This window comes from Ostrinia nubilalis, chromosome 25 (assembly GCF_963855985.1).
Source record: "Ostrinia nubilalis chromosome 25, ilOstNubi1.1, whole genome shotgun sequence".
Taxonomy (NCBI): Eukaryota; Metazoa; Arthropoda; class Insecta; order Lepidoptera; family Crambidae; genus Ostrinia; species Ostrinia nubilalis.
Window position 1 is genome coordinate 937,241 of NC_087112.1, and position 15,826 is coordinate 953,066.

Consider the following 15,826-nt stretch of genomic DNA (forward strand, 5'->3'; position numbering starts at 1 on the left):
CTATTGAGTCAAGGATTTACCTTTTTCGATTTCGGCGAGGATGTCCAAATCCGCGAGAGGCTCGTGTCCTTCCAGGAAGTCTTCGACAATTCTCGTGACCACGCCGCGCTCGATGCTCTTCTTCAATTCCTTGAGGCGCTCCATCAACGCACTGGAGGGTAGAAATGGAAATAAAAGTAGTTATAGGTAGTCTTTATGGTGTACTAACGTTAATTCGGGTAGTACTCTTAGCAAAAGAACTCACCAATCTATACTAATATTATAAATGCGAAAGTAACTCTCTGTCTGTCTCGCTTTCACGCCTAAACCACTGAACGGATCTTGATGAAATTTAGCATAGAGGTAGTTTGAGTCCCGGAAAAGGACATAGGATAGTTTTTATCCCGATTTTTGAAACAAAAAGCTAGTAATCAATATCTTTATCAAATTCTATGATCATATGAATAGGACCTTTGCAGAAATGTGCATAAATATAAGACTGAGATTTTAAATGTTTCTCGTGTAAGCTACTAAATAGTACTATAGATTTAGTGCTCAGTCAGTCAGTGCCTGAGGTATGGAAGCGGCACGTCAGGAGTGTTTTTGAGACGTCACACGTTAGCGAGACTTCAGACATGCTTCAGATCGGGCGCGGTTTGTATGTGAGCGCGCCAATACGTATGCGGCGCGCACGCACACACTGACAAAATTTAGCGGGGGGTTGCAGTGTGTGCGTGCGCGCCGCATATGTATTGGCGCGCTCACATACAAACCGCGCTCCGTGCGTTTCTATGAAGATGACCTACTCATTTGTATTTACTCTGTTAATACATACCGCGCCTTTTGATTGTCGTATTTCTTCGCGCAGTCAACCAACAGCGCCTTACTGTCTTGAGTGAGCTGTAACATTTCTTCCTTCTCGTTATCCTTGAGGTCTTCCGCCAACTGTAACATTTTATAAATGATTTTAATATCTTTCTTTCAATTTTTCGTCTTCTTTGTCCTAAATTTTCAAATGTTTTGTTTAATTTCCTAATTACTGCTAAGGACCAATTTCACGATCTACGCGTAAAGGTCATAGCAGACTTATCAACTCGGAAATGGATCAACTCCGTAACACCCTTTGCGAGGCGAGCTGTCATCGCCTTACCCGCGCTGTCAACCGCGAAGCGAGGCGTTTACGTTACGGTGCGGATAAGTGTGCGTTGCAATATGGAGTTTCATACAAAGACCGTCTCGAGTTGATACGGTTGCGATCCCTTTCCGGGTTGATAAGTGTGCTACGTCCTCAACACTATTTAGTAAGTAGCAAGAAGAATTTTAGCGTCAGTCTTGTCAGTGTCATAATTTCGTTACTATAGTTCCAATAATACTGAACTGTCCTATCCATGACATTGACAGCGGGGCGCCACCGTCAATACCGGATCGCTGGTTCCGATTTTTGCCATGTTGGAAACCTTATAGTTGAACGATGGTAGCGCCCCCCTGTCATTGAGTTTGGTGGTTCAGCGTGGGTTATCTATACTCGTGACTTTATGCAACGAGTAGCCTATTTGACACTACTCCGAGATGATGAACGAGATCCTAAGTATTTGATTTTGAAAGCCTTTTTTTAACTATGCAAAATTTTCAACTAACTAAAAATTAACGTAACGTTAAGCGTCACATACCTGTTCACCAATCTTGATGATGTTTTTGGAAGCCTCCTCGCCCGCAGTCTTGACGTCTGGCTTCACAGTTGGTCTCGCCAGCCACTTGTTCGCTAGGTCCAATCTAAAAGCAAGTTGTAATAATGCAATGTTTCTCTGTTACATTTTTTAATGTTGCTACGCAGCAGGTGGCAATCACCAGATCAACGCATCTTAAAACAGTTGTTGATGGATCCGGTGACCACTTAAACTTATAACCCCTTATTAATAAAAGTTACACCCTAGTTAAACTCTGGTTTAAATTATTATTTAGTATGGAAATGTCATTTTAATCCAGTGTTCATCCCGGGTGTCACGTTTTATTAATAAGGGGATAGATTGAAATGTTATACGTACTGTATTTGCACATAACTCTTTTTTGGTTGGTCCGCCTCCTGAAAAAAAAATCAACTTTGTAAGACAACGTTTTATTTTGCTCGTAACAAATGGTGTGAGAAAATGAACTTTATTGACGGCTAAGGAAAAGTACAGACTTCAGAGACAATGTGTAAAACTACTAGAAATAATCTAAACAAAACATTTACCTCGTCATCGGATTGCGACGATTCCAAGACTCCAGCGCGTTTGCCATTTTCTCTGTAAATGAGAATAAAAAAGTTTTTATAAACCTAATAGTAATATTAAATATGATTATCATTTAATTCAGTTTACTGTTTTATATTTTTCCGATTGTTAGACGGGATACATGTTTAAACCATCATAGGTTGATTGACTATCTGCAACTATGATGCTCAAAATCACGTAAAATAATGATCACAACGCGTCGTAACGTGTTACGTCATGACGTGCTATGCACAACACCTTACACCTTATTCAGAAACGATGATTGCTTAGGTGAAGGAACAACGCTTTGCGAAGTCGAACGTACAACGTTGAAAAGAGCTCTGTGAGTGGTTCGTGTGTGTCACTCCACCAATCAAGTACTGTCTATGAACAAGTCAAAGTCAAAAAATATTTATTTGTCTAGACTATTATATTATTATAGTACTTACAAGTCGTCAAATATTTTGCTCATAATCTTTTTACCCTACCAGAGGTGGAATTATGTAAAGCAATCGTATTCATTTCATCACGCTTTGTTTATCTGACTTTATCGTACGTTATGAACTGTCAAATGATTACGATTGCTTTACACAATTCCACCTCAGGTTTTTGGGACCCTGTGCATCCACGCGCACTGTGAGACCTCATAGTAATGATCGTAAATACGGTTGTTAGTCTTCTTGAGCCTTACTTGACGCTGTTGAAGAGAGCCTCAAACGCGTCCAGGACGGCTTTCCTGCTGGTGCCGAATGTCACCCACGTCATGGGGTCATCGTCCTCGCCGGCCCTCACTTCGCGGACCAGCGACACCATGTTGTTATTCAGGGTCCTACGGGGAAATGTACACATAAGATAATGTCAGAGTAAATACAAATGATTAGGTCATCTTCATAGAAACGCACCGAGCGCGGTTTGTATGTGAGCGCGCCAATACGTATGCGGCGCGCACGCACACACTGACAAAATTCGGCGCAACTCCCCGCTAATCCCCGCTAAACTTTGTCAGTGTGTGCGTGCGCGCCGCATACGTATTGGCGCGGTCACATACAAACCGCGCTCGGGCGTTTCTATGAAGATGACCTTACTCATTTGTATTTACTCAGATAATGTGAAGAGAGAAGCGAATTATGGCGACAAAATAGGATTGGTCCAACTACGGTATTAGTATACCTAAAGTTTAAAATTATACAGCGTGTGATAAATACGTACTCTGTTTTATCCGAAAAAGCGTTGCTTTGGTGCTGAAATACAGGTTTTTATATGGAACTATCACTATCTACGGCGTTTCTTAACACAAACTAAATCTCGGTCTGCGAGCACGTAGAATTTTGTCCAATGACCCCTAGCAACCCATCCTTATCGCTCGCGCGTAATTATATTGCTATCGCGACTGTGCGACGGGCGCCCGCAGTGAGTGTGCGAGCGCGACAGCAACATAATTACGCGCGAGTAATAAGGATGGGTAGCTTGGGGTCATTGGACAAAATTCTACGTGCTCACGGACCAGACTATAGTTTATGCTTAAGGAAATTCCAAACCCTGTACGTATGTCAATGCTGTAGATAATTAAATTTATAACTAATGACATTTTAGGTAGTCATGAGCTGGCTGGCGCCATGGTGACACTTTCAATCCACGGGGATTTTTGAATCCTTTTTCTCCCGCATTAGAAGTACCTGAATCTTGATTGATACCGATCGAAGTCTTATCCTATCTTATCTAATACCATCTTACCACAATTCCAGGTCTAAAGTATCCAAAATGGTTTCATCATCATCATAATTTCAGGCAAAGGACGTCCACTGCTGAACATAAGCCTCTTCTAATGATTTCCATATTGACCTGGTGGTGCATTCGCTTGCACTGCTGTGAACATGCTGCGTAGAAAACAGACGCATAGTAAAGACAATCTTTTCATGTTTCTTAGATGATTCAAACTTGGAGTGCAAGTGTGGTTGTGTTCCCCAGTCAATGACGCACATGATGTCGTGCCCTGCGTGCCCAAACAACTGCACTTTAATGAAAGCTACTGACATCGCCACTCTTGTAGCAGAGTTTTGGGCTGACACAGTGTAGGTTTGTTGTCGACACGACAAGAAGAAGAACGGTTTGGGTTTAGGTAAATAAGATTTACCTGGTATTCTTCAGCACATCGTCGCTGCGTGCCTTAGCGTCAGCCGAGATGTTTTTGACCTCGGGCGCCAACGAGGCGCTTTCCACCGCGCCGTCCACCGCCTTCACGCAATCCAGCAGTCGTATGGTGTACGAGGTCAGTTTGGCCTGGAAAAAGTGACAAGAAGTTAATGAAGATATATTATAGGTTGTCTGGAAGAGATTGCTTCATAGCGATAAGACCGCCTAATTGTACCTTGTGTGTTCCTTTTCTTTCTGTTATGTTATTTGTTTGGTGTGCAATAAAGTGTATTTATTATTATTATTATTATTCCATATTTGAGTATCGAGTATTATTTCCACCTCTCGTTCCCACCGCTGCAACTCCTGTGTAGTCAGGATATACAGCTTACTAAAAACCTAATCAAGACCAAAAATTTACAGCTTGAACGCCAATAAACCAATTAACCAAGCAGTGAAGGCCAAGTTTCTCTCAGGGAAAAGTTAAACTGTTATTTTAAACCCGCAACGAAATTACACAGAAGAGTATAAGAGGAGTTCGAAGTTAAAAGTTTGACATGCTTCCAGTACAAAGCAGTGATAGGTGACGAAAAGGCATAGATACCTAGATAAATATAATCTTTAATTCCAACAACTGTCAACTGGTCACGATGCAACACTGTTGATGAATGATTAAAGTTAAAATCGAATTCTTTTTGGTACCATAATTTAATCTATTCTTTAAGAAAAGTATAAAGACTTACCCTGTCAGGCGTCGTCATTGACCACCGCATGTAAAGCCTTGACGGCAGAGTCGATGAAAACCCGGCGGGTCTTAAGCGGGGCTTCCCTGGTGCTTTCCTTTATCTTAATACAACTTACCCTTTCAGGAGTCTTCTCATAGACCACCGCATGTAACGCTTTGGCAGCAGAATCAATGGAAGCCCCGGTGGGTCTTGTGCAGGGCTTTCCTAGCGGCACTTGAGTGGGGCTTCCCTGGTGCGTTCCTTTGTCTTAGCACAACTTACCCTGTCAGGCGTCTTCTCATTGACCACCGCATGTAACGCTTTGGCAGCAGAATCAATGGAAGCCCCGGTGGGTCTTGTGCAGGGCTTTCCTAGCGGCACTTGAGCGGGGCTTTCTGGGTGCGTTCCTTTGTCTTAATGCAACTTACCCTTTCAGGAGTCTTCTGATTGACCGCCGCATGTAACGCCATAGCAGCAGAGTCGATGGAAGCCCCGGCGTGGGCCAGGCGGTCCTTTAGCGGGCCCTCCCTGCTTCGGTCCTTGGCCTCGGATACAGCTTGCTGCAAGTCTTGAGTTTGCTTGCTGAGGACCAATTCTTCTGCTTTGGCCTGGAGATTTAAGGAAAAATGTTAATGTGAATTGGGTTTACAACTATCAACTACCTAATCAGGAACAGTTAATTTCAAACTAAACATAGTGGCATCTAAGGGATTGCGCATATTATCGGGACAGCACGGCAAGGGATTTTTAGGTGACGACTGACGAATAATAATATACCGAATAGTTCTAACGCTATGGTTGAAATTGCAATGTAGGCTGCCGGTCAGGAAGCATGCCGTTGTTTGCTAAAATTATTAACATTACAGTTATTGTATTGGGTGCTAATTAAAATTTGTCCATCTGGTTAGCGTGAAGAGAGTAGGCCAAACCTTGGCTGTGCCAAGCCTCTGCTAGGTGAATTAGAAGAGTTGTGCTCCTGCAATGGAAAGTAATGCCCGTTTTCACCATCAATCCCTAATTTTAAGTGGCCCCTATGGTAATACATTTACAGGAATTTTGTTTTCATAGGGGTCACTTAAAAATTAGGGATTAATGGTGAAAACGGGCATAAATGACGTAACGATGAAGATGGTTACAAACTGCATACCTGTTCGACATCCGTGCGGATCATGCGATGGCAGGTGTCCTGGACGGCCTCGGACAGGCTACGGATCCTGGAGGCATCTATGAACCCATCCGTGGCGACGTCCTTGTTTTGGTCCGCGATGGCCAGCTGGAAAAAACAATAAAGAAAATTAATATTTGTGGATATTATACACAATGTCATAATAAGCATAGCTTGTGCTGTGCGTACTAGACAGCAGTTATAATACTTATAATATACTTTTTTGAAATTACATAAATGCTTGTACATATTGTACTAAGAATTAATAGCAGTCATTAATAGCCGGTACATTCCGTATAATAGATTGACCGCCAGATTCCGGATGTTTGTAGGCATTGAAAGAAAACATATCAAATTGTCAGAAAAATAATTTAAATAATATCTGGAAGTCAGTCTGGTGAGTTAAAGCATGGTTTTTGTAAAATACAAAATAAATATATCAAATAACTAGCGGCGGCCCGCGATTTCGAACGCGTGGATCCCGTTTTACCCCTTTAGGGGTGGTCATAACATCTACCTGCATGCCAAATTTCAGCCCGATCCGTCCAGTGGTTTGGGCTGTGCGTTGATAGATTGATATTTAGATATCACATGCAGTAGTAATTTTGTGTTTATTCCTGGGACTCACCAAGTAAGCGCACTGCGCTGCGTACTCGGTGGAGTTGCAGACGGCCGAGCTCACGTAGCTCAGAGTACGAGCGAACTCCTCGCGCGACATCGCCTCGTCGTTGCTCAGCTTCTCTGCGGGTTACAGTTAAGAATTAAATTAATCATTAACAGTCATGTTTGTATAACGCATACAAATTGGAGGAGTGCTGTAGTGGCGCCACTGTGACGCGTGGTATAGTCTGGTCTGTGAGCACGTAGAATTTTGTCCAATGACCCCAAGCTACCCATCCTTATCGCTCGCGCGTAATTATGTTGCTGTCGCGCTCGCACACTCACTGCGGGCGCCCGTCGCACAGTCGCGACAGCAACATAATTACGCGCGAGCGATAAGGATGGGTAGCTTGGGGTCATTGGACGGGATTCTACGTGCTCACGGACCAGGCTTTAGAAACAAGAGAACAGAAGAATAAAACAACATTAATATAAATGGGGTGAATTTAAGCAGGTACCCACATTTACCAATTAAATAAAAATCCTTAATTATGTATTACATACAAATTCAAATTATATGTTTGCAAAACAAAAGTATTTATGTGCTATCAAAACTTTGCACTAGAGTAAATTTCAATTTGTGTATGGATATATTAAGTGTATCTATATTGGTGTATTCCTTATTGTAAGTGTTAGTGGAACGAAAAATAAATGAGTTGCCTGTATATTTTTTACGATAAAGCGGAGGAACAAAGAGTGGTAGGGAAGGAAGTCATGTTTGTATAACGCATACAAATTGGAGAAGTGCTGTAGTGGCGCCACTGTGACGCGGTGGCAGAACGTCTTTGTCACGGTGTCACTGATAGTAGCGTTGCAACTGCACTTCTAGAAACTGTATGAAAAATTTCTGACAGTGACGTCACTGCAGCGCTTTCTCACGTCACTGCAGCGCTTTCTCAGGCGCCTTTTGTCTTCACTGTAGGAACACAACCCTCTACAAATGGAGGATTTGGTCGTGTGGAAATCCACATTAGATTGAAACGGGAATATCGACGTCATTCCACAGTCGAATGAAGCACTCACGAATGACGTCACGCTGGTTCTGCAGCGCGACCATCGCGTCTCCGTAGCGCAACGCAGCGGCAAGCAATGCTTGTTGCAGCTGCAAGTTTCTTTTTAACGCGCCACACTCGCGATGCAGTCTGTCTGACGTCATTCCGCAGTCGTGTGACGTAATACTCACGGATGACGTCACGCTGGTTCTGCAGCGCGGCCATCGCGTCTCCGTAGCGCAGCGCAGCGGTTGGAAGCGGCGCGGCAAGCAAGGCTTGTAGCAGCTGCAGGCTCCTTGTTAGGGCGCCACACTACCTGACGTCATTCCACAGTCATATGACGTAATACTCACGGATGACGTCACGCTGGTTCTGCAGCGCGGCCATCGCGTCTCCGTAGCGCAGCGCAGCGGCAAGCAATGCTTGTAAAGCCTGGTCCGTGAGCACGTAGAATTTTGTCCAATGACCCCAAGCTACCCATGGTTATCGCTCGCGCGTAATTATATTGCTGTCGCGGACAAAATTCTACGTGCTCACGGACCAGGTTTTAGCAGCTGCAACTTGCAGCCTGCAAGCCTCTTGTTAACGCGCCGCACTCGCGACGCAGTCTGTTTGACGTCATTCAACAATATGACATGGCACTCACGGATGACGTCACGCTGGTTCTGCAGCGCGGCCATCGCGTCTCCGTAGCGCAGCGCAGCGGCTGGAAGCGGCGCGGCAAGCAATGCTTGTTGCAACTGCAAGCCTCTTGTTAGCGCGCCGCACTCCCGATGCAGTCTGCTGGATTGAGTCGTTGTTCGGACCTGGATTGGATAAGACACTATTGTTAAGGACAATTTTTATCTAAATATACAGGGTGTTAGGTAAATGCGTATATGAGCCGACACTAGCCCATGTTAACATGGGCATATAAATGGTATGGTGAAGTCAGAAAATTGATATCTTCATTTTAATTATTTTAATTTTCATACAAATCGGATTTTATAAAATTTATTTTGTATGAAAATTAAAAAAAATAAAATGATAATAACAAATTTCTGATTTCACCATACCATTTATATGCCCATGTTAACATGGGTTAGTGTCGGCTCATATACCCATTTACCTAACACCCTGTATAAAAGGAGAAACTGACTGACTCACTGACATCAACGCACAGCCTAAACGGCTAAACGTAGGCACTTGAAATTTGGAAGGGATGTAGCTTAGGTACCGTAGAGGTGCACTAAGAAAGGAATTCCCGAAATTCCCACGGGAACGGGAATTAGCGGGAAAATCCTTTAGTATGAAAAATCTAAACCGCTTAAGTTAGACGCTTGAAATTTGGCATGCAGGTACCTTAGTAAACTTAAAGCTTAGTTACAACAGGATAATTGCAAAATTCCCACGGGAACGGGAGTTAGCGGGAAAAAACATTTGTATGAAAAAATCTAAACCGCGTAAGATAGATGAAGGGGGTAAAACGGGATCCACGCGTACGAAGTCGCGGGCGGCCGCTAGTTTATTATAAAAAAAGAGAAGATTCATTTTCAAAACACATGACACAGCCACGATAGCCGAACGGTGAAGGGGTCGGAGTGGCCGACTCGCGATCCGACGAACGCGAGTTCGAATCCCACCTCCGCTCGACTATTGTGGTGAGCCCACTCGTAACACAAGCTTATTTAGCTTAACACGAGGGGCTAATGGGACTATTAGTAATTTGGGCAATACAAATTGTTAATAATCTTAAAAAAAAGTTTAAAAGAGTGAAACAAATACAGGAGTAGAAAAAACAAGTTGTAAGTTGCATGTGTAAAGATTATCGACTCACCAACTGATTGATAGCGTCATTCAATTGTCTGCACGCGTCCAGTAGTTTCCTTCTCCTTGCAATGTTGTTTGGTTCCTGATGATGAATCAAATCAATAATCTTTGTAAATATTTATAACTAGGTATGTATATTCAAATCCTTAAGAAAGAGGCTGACAATTAATGACAAAGTTCAATTATATTATAACTGTTATGTTTCCCAAAAAAATAAATAAATAGACAATAGTGACTGAGTTTCTTGCGCTGCTTCTTCTCAGGGCCCATTTATTGTCCCGAAGCAGTTGTATGGTTAATACTGGGCGTGTAAATGTGCTTTTTAAAAGCCTACTTGCAAAAATAAGTTTTATGACTTTTTAATGCTGTAGGAATTACAGAGGCGGTTACAAATATTTAGGTCAAAATTGTACTGTTTATTTTTTGAAAAAAACTCATAAAAACTCATAAAGCTCATTTATTTTTGCAAATAGGCTTTTAAAATGCACTTTTACACGTCCCAATATTAACCCTACCACTGCTTCGGAACAATAAATGGGCCAGTGCTGAGAAGAAGCAGCGCAAGAAACTCAGTCACTATTGTCAGCCTCCTTTTCAAAGGGTTTACAGTCTTTAAAAACAAACAGACCTGGCTCAGCATATCGGCTGTCTTGAGCACGTTGTAGGTCTGTAGTGACATTTCCTTCGTGGCCTCGTCGATCTTCTGGGTTTGGGACACATCCTAAAACATTTTTAAAATAACTTAAAAAATCGAGTGCCTAAGGTGGGAATTTAGTACGTTTCTTGAGCTTGCCATTTGGCAGACTGGCACCGACTCCGAGAATATCAATTACTAGCTTTTGCCCGCGGCTTCACCCGCGTGAAATTTAGTTTGTCACAGATCGTCATAATCTAGCCTATATGTTATTCTGGGTTATAAACAATAATACTGTAAAGTTTCATAAAAATCCGTTCAGTACTTTTTGCGTGAAAAAGTAACAAACACCCAGACATCCATACAAACTTTCGCATTTATAATATTAGTAAGATGGTCATATAATTGTCCTAATTAATTAAATAATTTAATTATTTTTCTGCTTTTAAGTGTACTTTTTGGAGTTTAATTTTTAAAGTCGATTTTTGAAACGCAGTATATGAGGTCAAGTATCGATAGAAAAATAATAATATGAAAGAAAGTAACGAAACTATCTGTGGCATTCGACAGTTCCGCAACACTAAAGGCCGATTTACACGTACCTATAAGTATAGCCTGACCAGGAACATAAAAACCCTGGCATAGAGGCGCGTCAATTGCATTTGATAGTGCAACACTGAGTACAGTCGTACCTATGTTAATTAATAGGCTAACTTTATGTATCAGGATTCAGGATTACGGGCTAATTTGATATTTTCATAAATTAAGGAAAAAATATTATTAAAGGTAACCTGGTTTAAATAAATTAAATGAAACCATCAATCGAGCTAGTAGGATTTATTTTATTATTCATCAATAATCAAATTCAGAACTTGAATATTCAACTGCAATGTTTGCTTATGAACGCTTCAAACTCGGTACTTCTTTCCCAATTCCATAAAATTCAACACTTAGAAAGTGACAAAAAATTTAAAATAGGTAGTTGAAACAAACCACAGCTAATTTTCATAGTGGACTGTACTATGCGATAAACATGTCAGTCAATTTGACAACCTTTGTCGGAAACATTATTCAATGAAAATATTGTCCGAACCCTTAGTATTTCTCTTCGACAAACACTTTAACACATTGTAAACCACTTTTCTTTCACGACTATAAAAAGATTTTAGCAATTTAATTCACAAAATCAATTGCGCACATTTAAAATAAAGTTTGTTTACACTTTGACAGCAATAGACTGACATGCAAGGTGACATGACAATGAAGTTTTCAGTTACTGTTGCCATTAAAAGAAATTAGTACCATTAGTTTTCCGCAACATGGCGAGGGTTTTTATGTTCCTGGTCAGGCTATAGGTAACTAAATTTTTCGGGTAAGTTGGTGGGCGGGGCTTGTCACTTTTTACAAGCAGTTTCATAGTAAGATTAGATAAGACAATGCTTTATTGCCTCGTTTTTACATGCTTTACAAACATAGAAATATAAACAAAAAAAAATTAAAAAACATAAGAGGCAAAAGGATAGTAGACAAGAGCTTGACGTTTGGACATAGATACAACGCAATTTGATCACATAAAACGAAGTTATTTAATTAATACCTACTACGAGTAAATCAGCCTTAGGGTGGGTTGCACCATCTTACTTTGACAGTAACTATAACGATAACCGGTGGTTTTGTATGGAGTTTGACAGATTTTTGACGTTTGTCAAAGTTTAAGTAAGATGGTGCAACCCAGCCTTAATATAGACCGATTTCCTAACATCTGAGCATCCGCGCTTTGTTATAAAGCTTCAAAAATTATTCTCTGAATTCCAAACTTGTAAATTTCAATGTAGACTGAGCTGGGTCTGGGAGACGTCTTTTTAGGAAAAAAAACTCTAATATCGCGAGCTAACTGCGCACAGCGCCATCTTGTTATGATCAGCGGAACTATGAACATGGAGCGCGCCATCGTGATACCCGTTGCTTACGAAACGAATGTGTAGTTTTCAATCGTCGGATAAGTTTTAGATATAGATTCATTTATTGTGGCATACATTGTTATTAAATGTAACTATTAGTGCACCATTCTGGTCCAATTGTTACATTTTGTTTTAATTAAATGTCGTATTAATTTTTTTTTAAATAACAAATAATAATAGCGTTGAAGTAATCTGTAATTGTCATGACAACGGATTGTTTGCTGTCACAAAAGTAAAGTAAGCCTAGGTGCAGACCACCGATTTTTAGTTGGCCGATAGTTGGGCCCGATTTTAATTTGTATGAAGAATCGGCCAAATCGAATCGGTGTAATGTGCGCACTTCCATACATGCCCATACTGAACTGCTCGACTAAACAATCGGCCGACGAAAAATCAATGGTCTGCGCATAGGCTTAGTGGTGAGTCTCGTTAGGAACATGCACTCCCAAGCAGCTACATCACTTACTCCTTTACTGGTGTCTCGCAGGGAATAAGCGCCTCTGAACACACACATTGGTTCTCTTTCGTCGCAGCGCGTATTCGTCGCTACTCTCGTATTTCCTCGCGACGACGCAGTCCAACGTCAACACCTATGTATCTCATTGAGAACAGACATTCCTTAGCAGCTACGTAGGTACTCACATTAGAGATGACACACGGCACGTTGCTTCGACGCAACGCATTGAGTGCCACACCAGCGGTGAGTTGTCGCATCACAACGCAGCTTACTCCAAAGTCACAGCGTTAATTGAATGGTTAAGTTTTCGCAACGCAACACGCCTTATTTACCTGTGTCTTTGAGTGTCGCGCGCACGGTGCGACTACGTAGCGCAAAGAAAACGCCTGTGTGGCATTTTTCTTAATAGTCAGTGTGTCTCGCCGGAAGCAAGAGCTTCCTAAGAGCGAATTCTGCATTATTATAATGCTCGAACTTGGCCGCCGTTTACATTAGAGAAACGCAACACGCCTCACTTTCCTGTTTCTTTGTGCATCTTGCGTGAGTTTGTACAGTGCGTCTCCCAGGGAACAAGCGATTTTGAACTCTTACGTTAGTCCTTAGAGCCCTGGCATGTGCCGCAAGTCCGGCGGCGGCGGCGGCGTGCGCGCTTTGAGATAGTGATTCCGGCTTGTGTGCGCTCTGCATTATGGTACTTGTAGCTTGGACGCCGCTTGCATTAGAGATATACCACACGGCACGTTCCGTGAGTTGTCGCATCACCATAGCATTGATGAATGGTTCCGTTGTCGCAACGCAACACGCGTCATTATTCTGTCTCCTTGTAACGTCAACGCCAATGTGGCATCTATTACTGGCCAATGTGTCTCGTTGGTAAAAAGCGTTTCTTAGCAGCTAAAGATCACTCAAGTTAGTCCTTAGAGTCCGGGCATGCGCAGCGAGGTGTCTTTGAACTGATAGCTCTCTGCGTCGCAGCTGCGTTCTCTCTCGATCGTCGCAACGCAGCACACGCGGGTAAAGCCGCGGGCAAAAGCTAGTAAATAAATAAAACCTCACTCGGAATCAAACCCTGTCCCTTTGGCTTGGGAGTTCAACTAATTTAACCACTGGGCTATTAACAACTGTCTCTTAGTGCCTTTGCGCAAGTGTTGCGACTACGCAGTGCAAAGTCAACGCCCTGTGGAATCTTTCTTACTAGCCCCCGAGTCTCGCTGCCAACAAGAGCTTCCTAACAGTAACGCTGAAAATCAGTTTCGAGACAAGCCATGGCGCGGTCTTGATGTATGCTGATTTTGTCAGAGGGGCACAAGCAGCTATCTGTCCATTTGTGTATCTCTTTCATTATGTACCTATGTCTTTTCTGCTTGTATGTCTTTCTTTCAAATAAAAAACTATTATATTCTATAACAGTAACAAAAATAGGTACTCACGTTAGTCCTTAGAGCCCTGGCATGTGCCGCAAGTCCGGCGGCGGCGGCGGCGGCGGCGTGCGCACTTCGAGACAGCGACTCCGGCTTGTGTGCGCTCTGCATTATGGTGCTTGTAGCGGTGGACAGCTTGGACGCCGCTTGCTGCAGCTTGTCCGATATTTGCCTGGAATTCACACAAATTGATCTGTACTATGGACTAATATATCTGTCGAGGACTGGCCATATTTTCACGGCAAATTCTCCAATAAAATGATTGCCGAATTATTTAAAATGAATGCTAATTTCCTTATATACAGGGTGTTTCTTGTAAGGTGTCAAGCCGAAGGCAGGTGATAGGTGAGGACTAGACCTATCGATTTCACCCCCATGTATGTTCTACGATTTTTCGTAGTTTAGAAGTTATCGTTAATTTTGTGATTTTTTCAAATTTCATGACCTAGTGGCTTAATGTTTTTTTTATCTTTTTTTTGGGTTGACTTTTCTCAGATTTCTTTTTTTTGACAGATTTCCTATTAGTTGCAGATATTTGAAAAAAATAATCACCTTCCTATCTTTGATGCAAGATACAAAATTTTTGCTAGAAACATAAAAAATATGCTTTTAGCAGAACATTCTAAAATTTTCAATTGAAATGTATGAGAAAAAAAAAGAATTTCCATAGGTCCAAAATAATTTTAAAAACTGCGCAGTTTTCTAAACTTTCATAATAACACCAAAAAACATAGTGGTAAGTCGGAGATTCCGTTACATGTTTTTGACTTTCTTAGGACTAAGTAATATTTGCAATCCCCTAAGTTTACGTTATGTAGAACACATTTGAAGACAATAACTGAAAAGATTTTTTTTATCCACAACGTGGAAGCTCTTGCTCTTCATGTGGTATACAAAAGGGAATATGAAAATTTTAATGATAAACCATATTAGAATGCAAGAAGCATTTGTACGAATAATTGTTTTACGTCGTTGTCGAATGTGCATTCAGGTCAGCGACGGACATTTTGAACATTTACTTTAAATTAAATCATTACACACTTTTGTGCTCTCTCTCTCTCTTACACAGACACACACACACACACACGCATACACACACACGCGCACGCGCGCACACACACACACACACACACACACACACACACGCGCGCGCGCACACACACACACACACACACACACACACACACACACACACACACACACACACTTTCTCTTTCCTTTCACACTCTAATAGGTAGGTATATCAAATTTAATCGTAAAGTAACAATCACCACTGTGGTCTAGTGGTAAGACTACCTATTTAGGACAGCCAATTCCTCTGTGGTTTAGGATTCCGGGTGAAGCTCGCTGATCATCCATCAGTTTCCATCAGGTCAGATGAAGGGCAAGAGATTCCTCGTTGTTGATAAAAAAATGTTCTGTTCAGTTATTGTCTTTAAATGTTCTACGTAACGTAAACATAGAGAATTGCAAACATTAGTTAGTCCTAAGAAAGTCAAAAACATGTAACGGAATCTCCGACTTACCACTTTAGTGGAGCGATTACAGAAAATAATGGCCTATTAAGTACATGTTTTTTTGTGTTATTATGAAAGTTCAGAAAACTGCGCAGTTTTTAAAATTACTTTGGACCTATGG

General features: G+C 41.7%; 1 protein-coding gene across 1 annotated transcript in view; it reads right to left on the minus strand.

The window, feature by feature from the left end:
• Positions 1-15,826, minus strand: part of LOC135084050 (talin-1-like) — a 78,573-nt gene continuing 62,747 nt past the window's right edge. Inside the window, exons 56-71 of the mRNA XM_063978793.1 lie at positions 14,198-14,360; positions 10,344-10,436; positions 9,723-9,797; positions 8,444-8,712; positions 8,098-8,201; positions 6,883-6,995; positions 6,237-6,362; positions 5,518-5,697; positions 5,372-5,455; positions 4,366-4,511; positions 2,923-3,060; positions 2,213-2,264; positions 2,025-2,062; positions 1,650-1,752; positions 815-924; positions 1-151 (exon numbers count right to left, since the gene is read on the minus strand). Coding sequence (XP_063834863.1) covers positions 1-151; positions 815-924; positions 1,650-1,752; positions 2,025-2,062; positions 2,213-2,264; positions 2,923-3,060; positions 4,366-4,511; positions 5,372-5,455; positions 5,518-5,697; positions 6,237-6,362; positions 6,883-6,995; positions 8,098-8,201; positions 8,444-8,712; positions 9,723-9,797; positions 10,344-10,436; positions 14,198-14,360 — 1,945 coding nt within the window. The remainder of the gene's footprint in view (positions 152-814; positions 925-1,649; positions 1,753-2,024; positions 2,063-2,212; positions 2,265-2,922; positions 3,061-4,365; positions 4,512-5,371; positions 5,456-5,517; positions 5,698-6,236; positions 6,363-6,882; positions 6,996-8,097; positions 8,202-8,443; positions 8,713-9,722; positions 9,798-10,343; positions 10,437-14,197; positions 14,361-15,826) is intronic.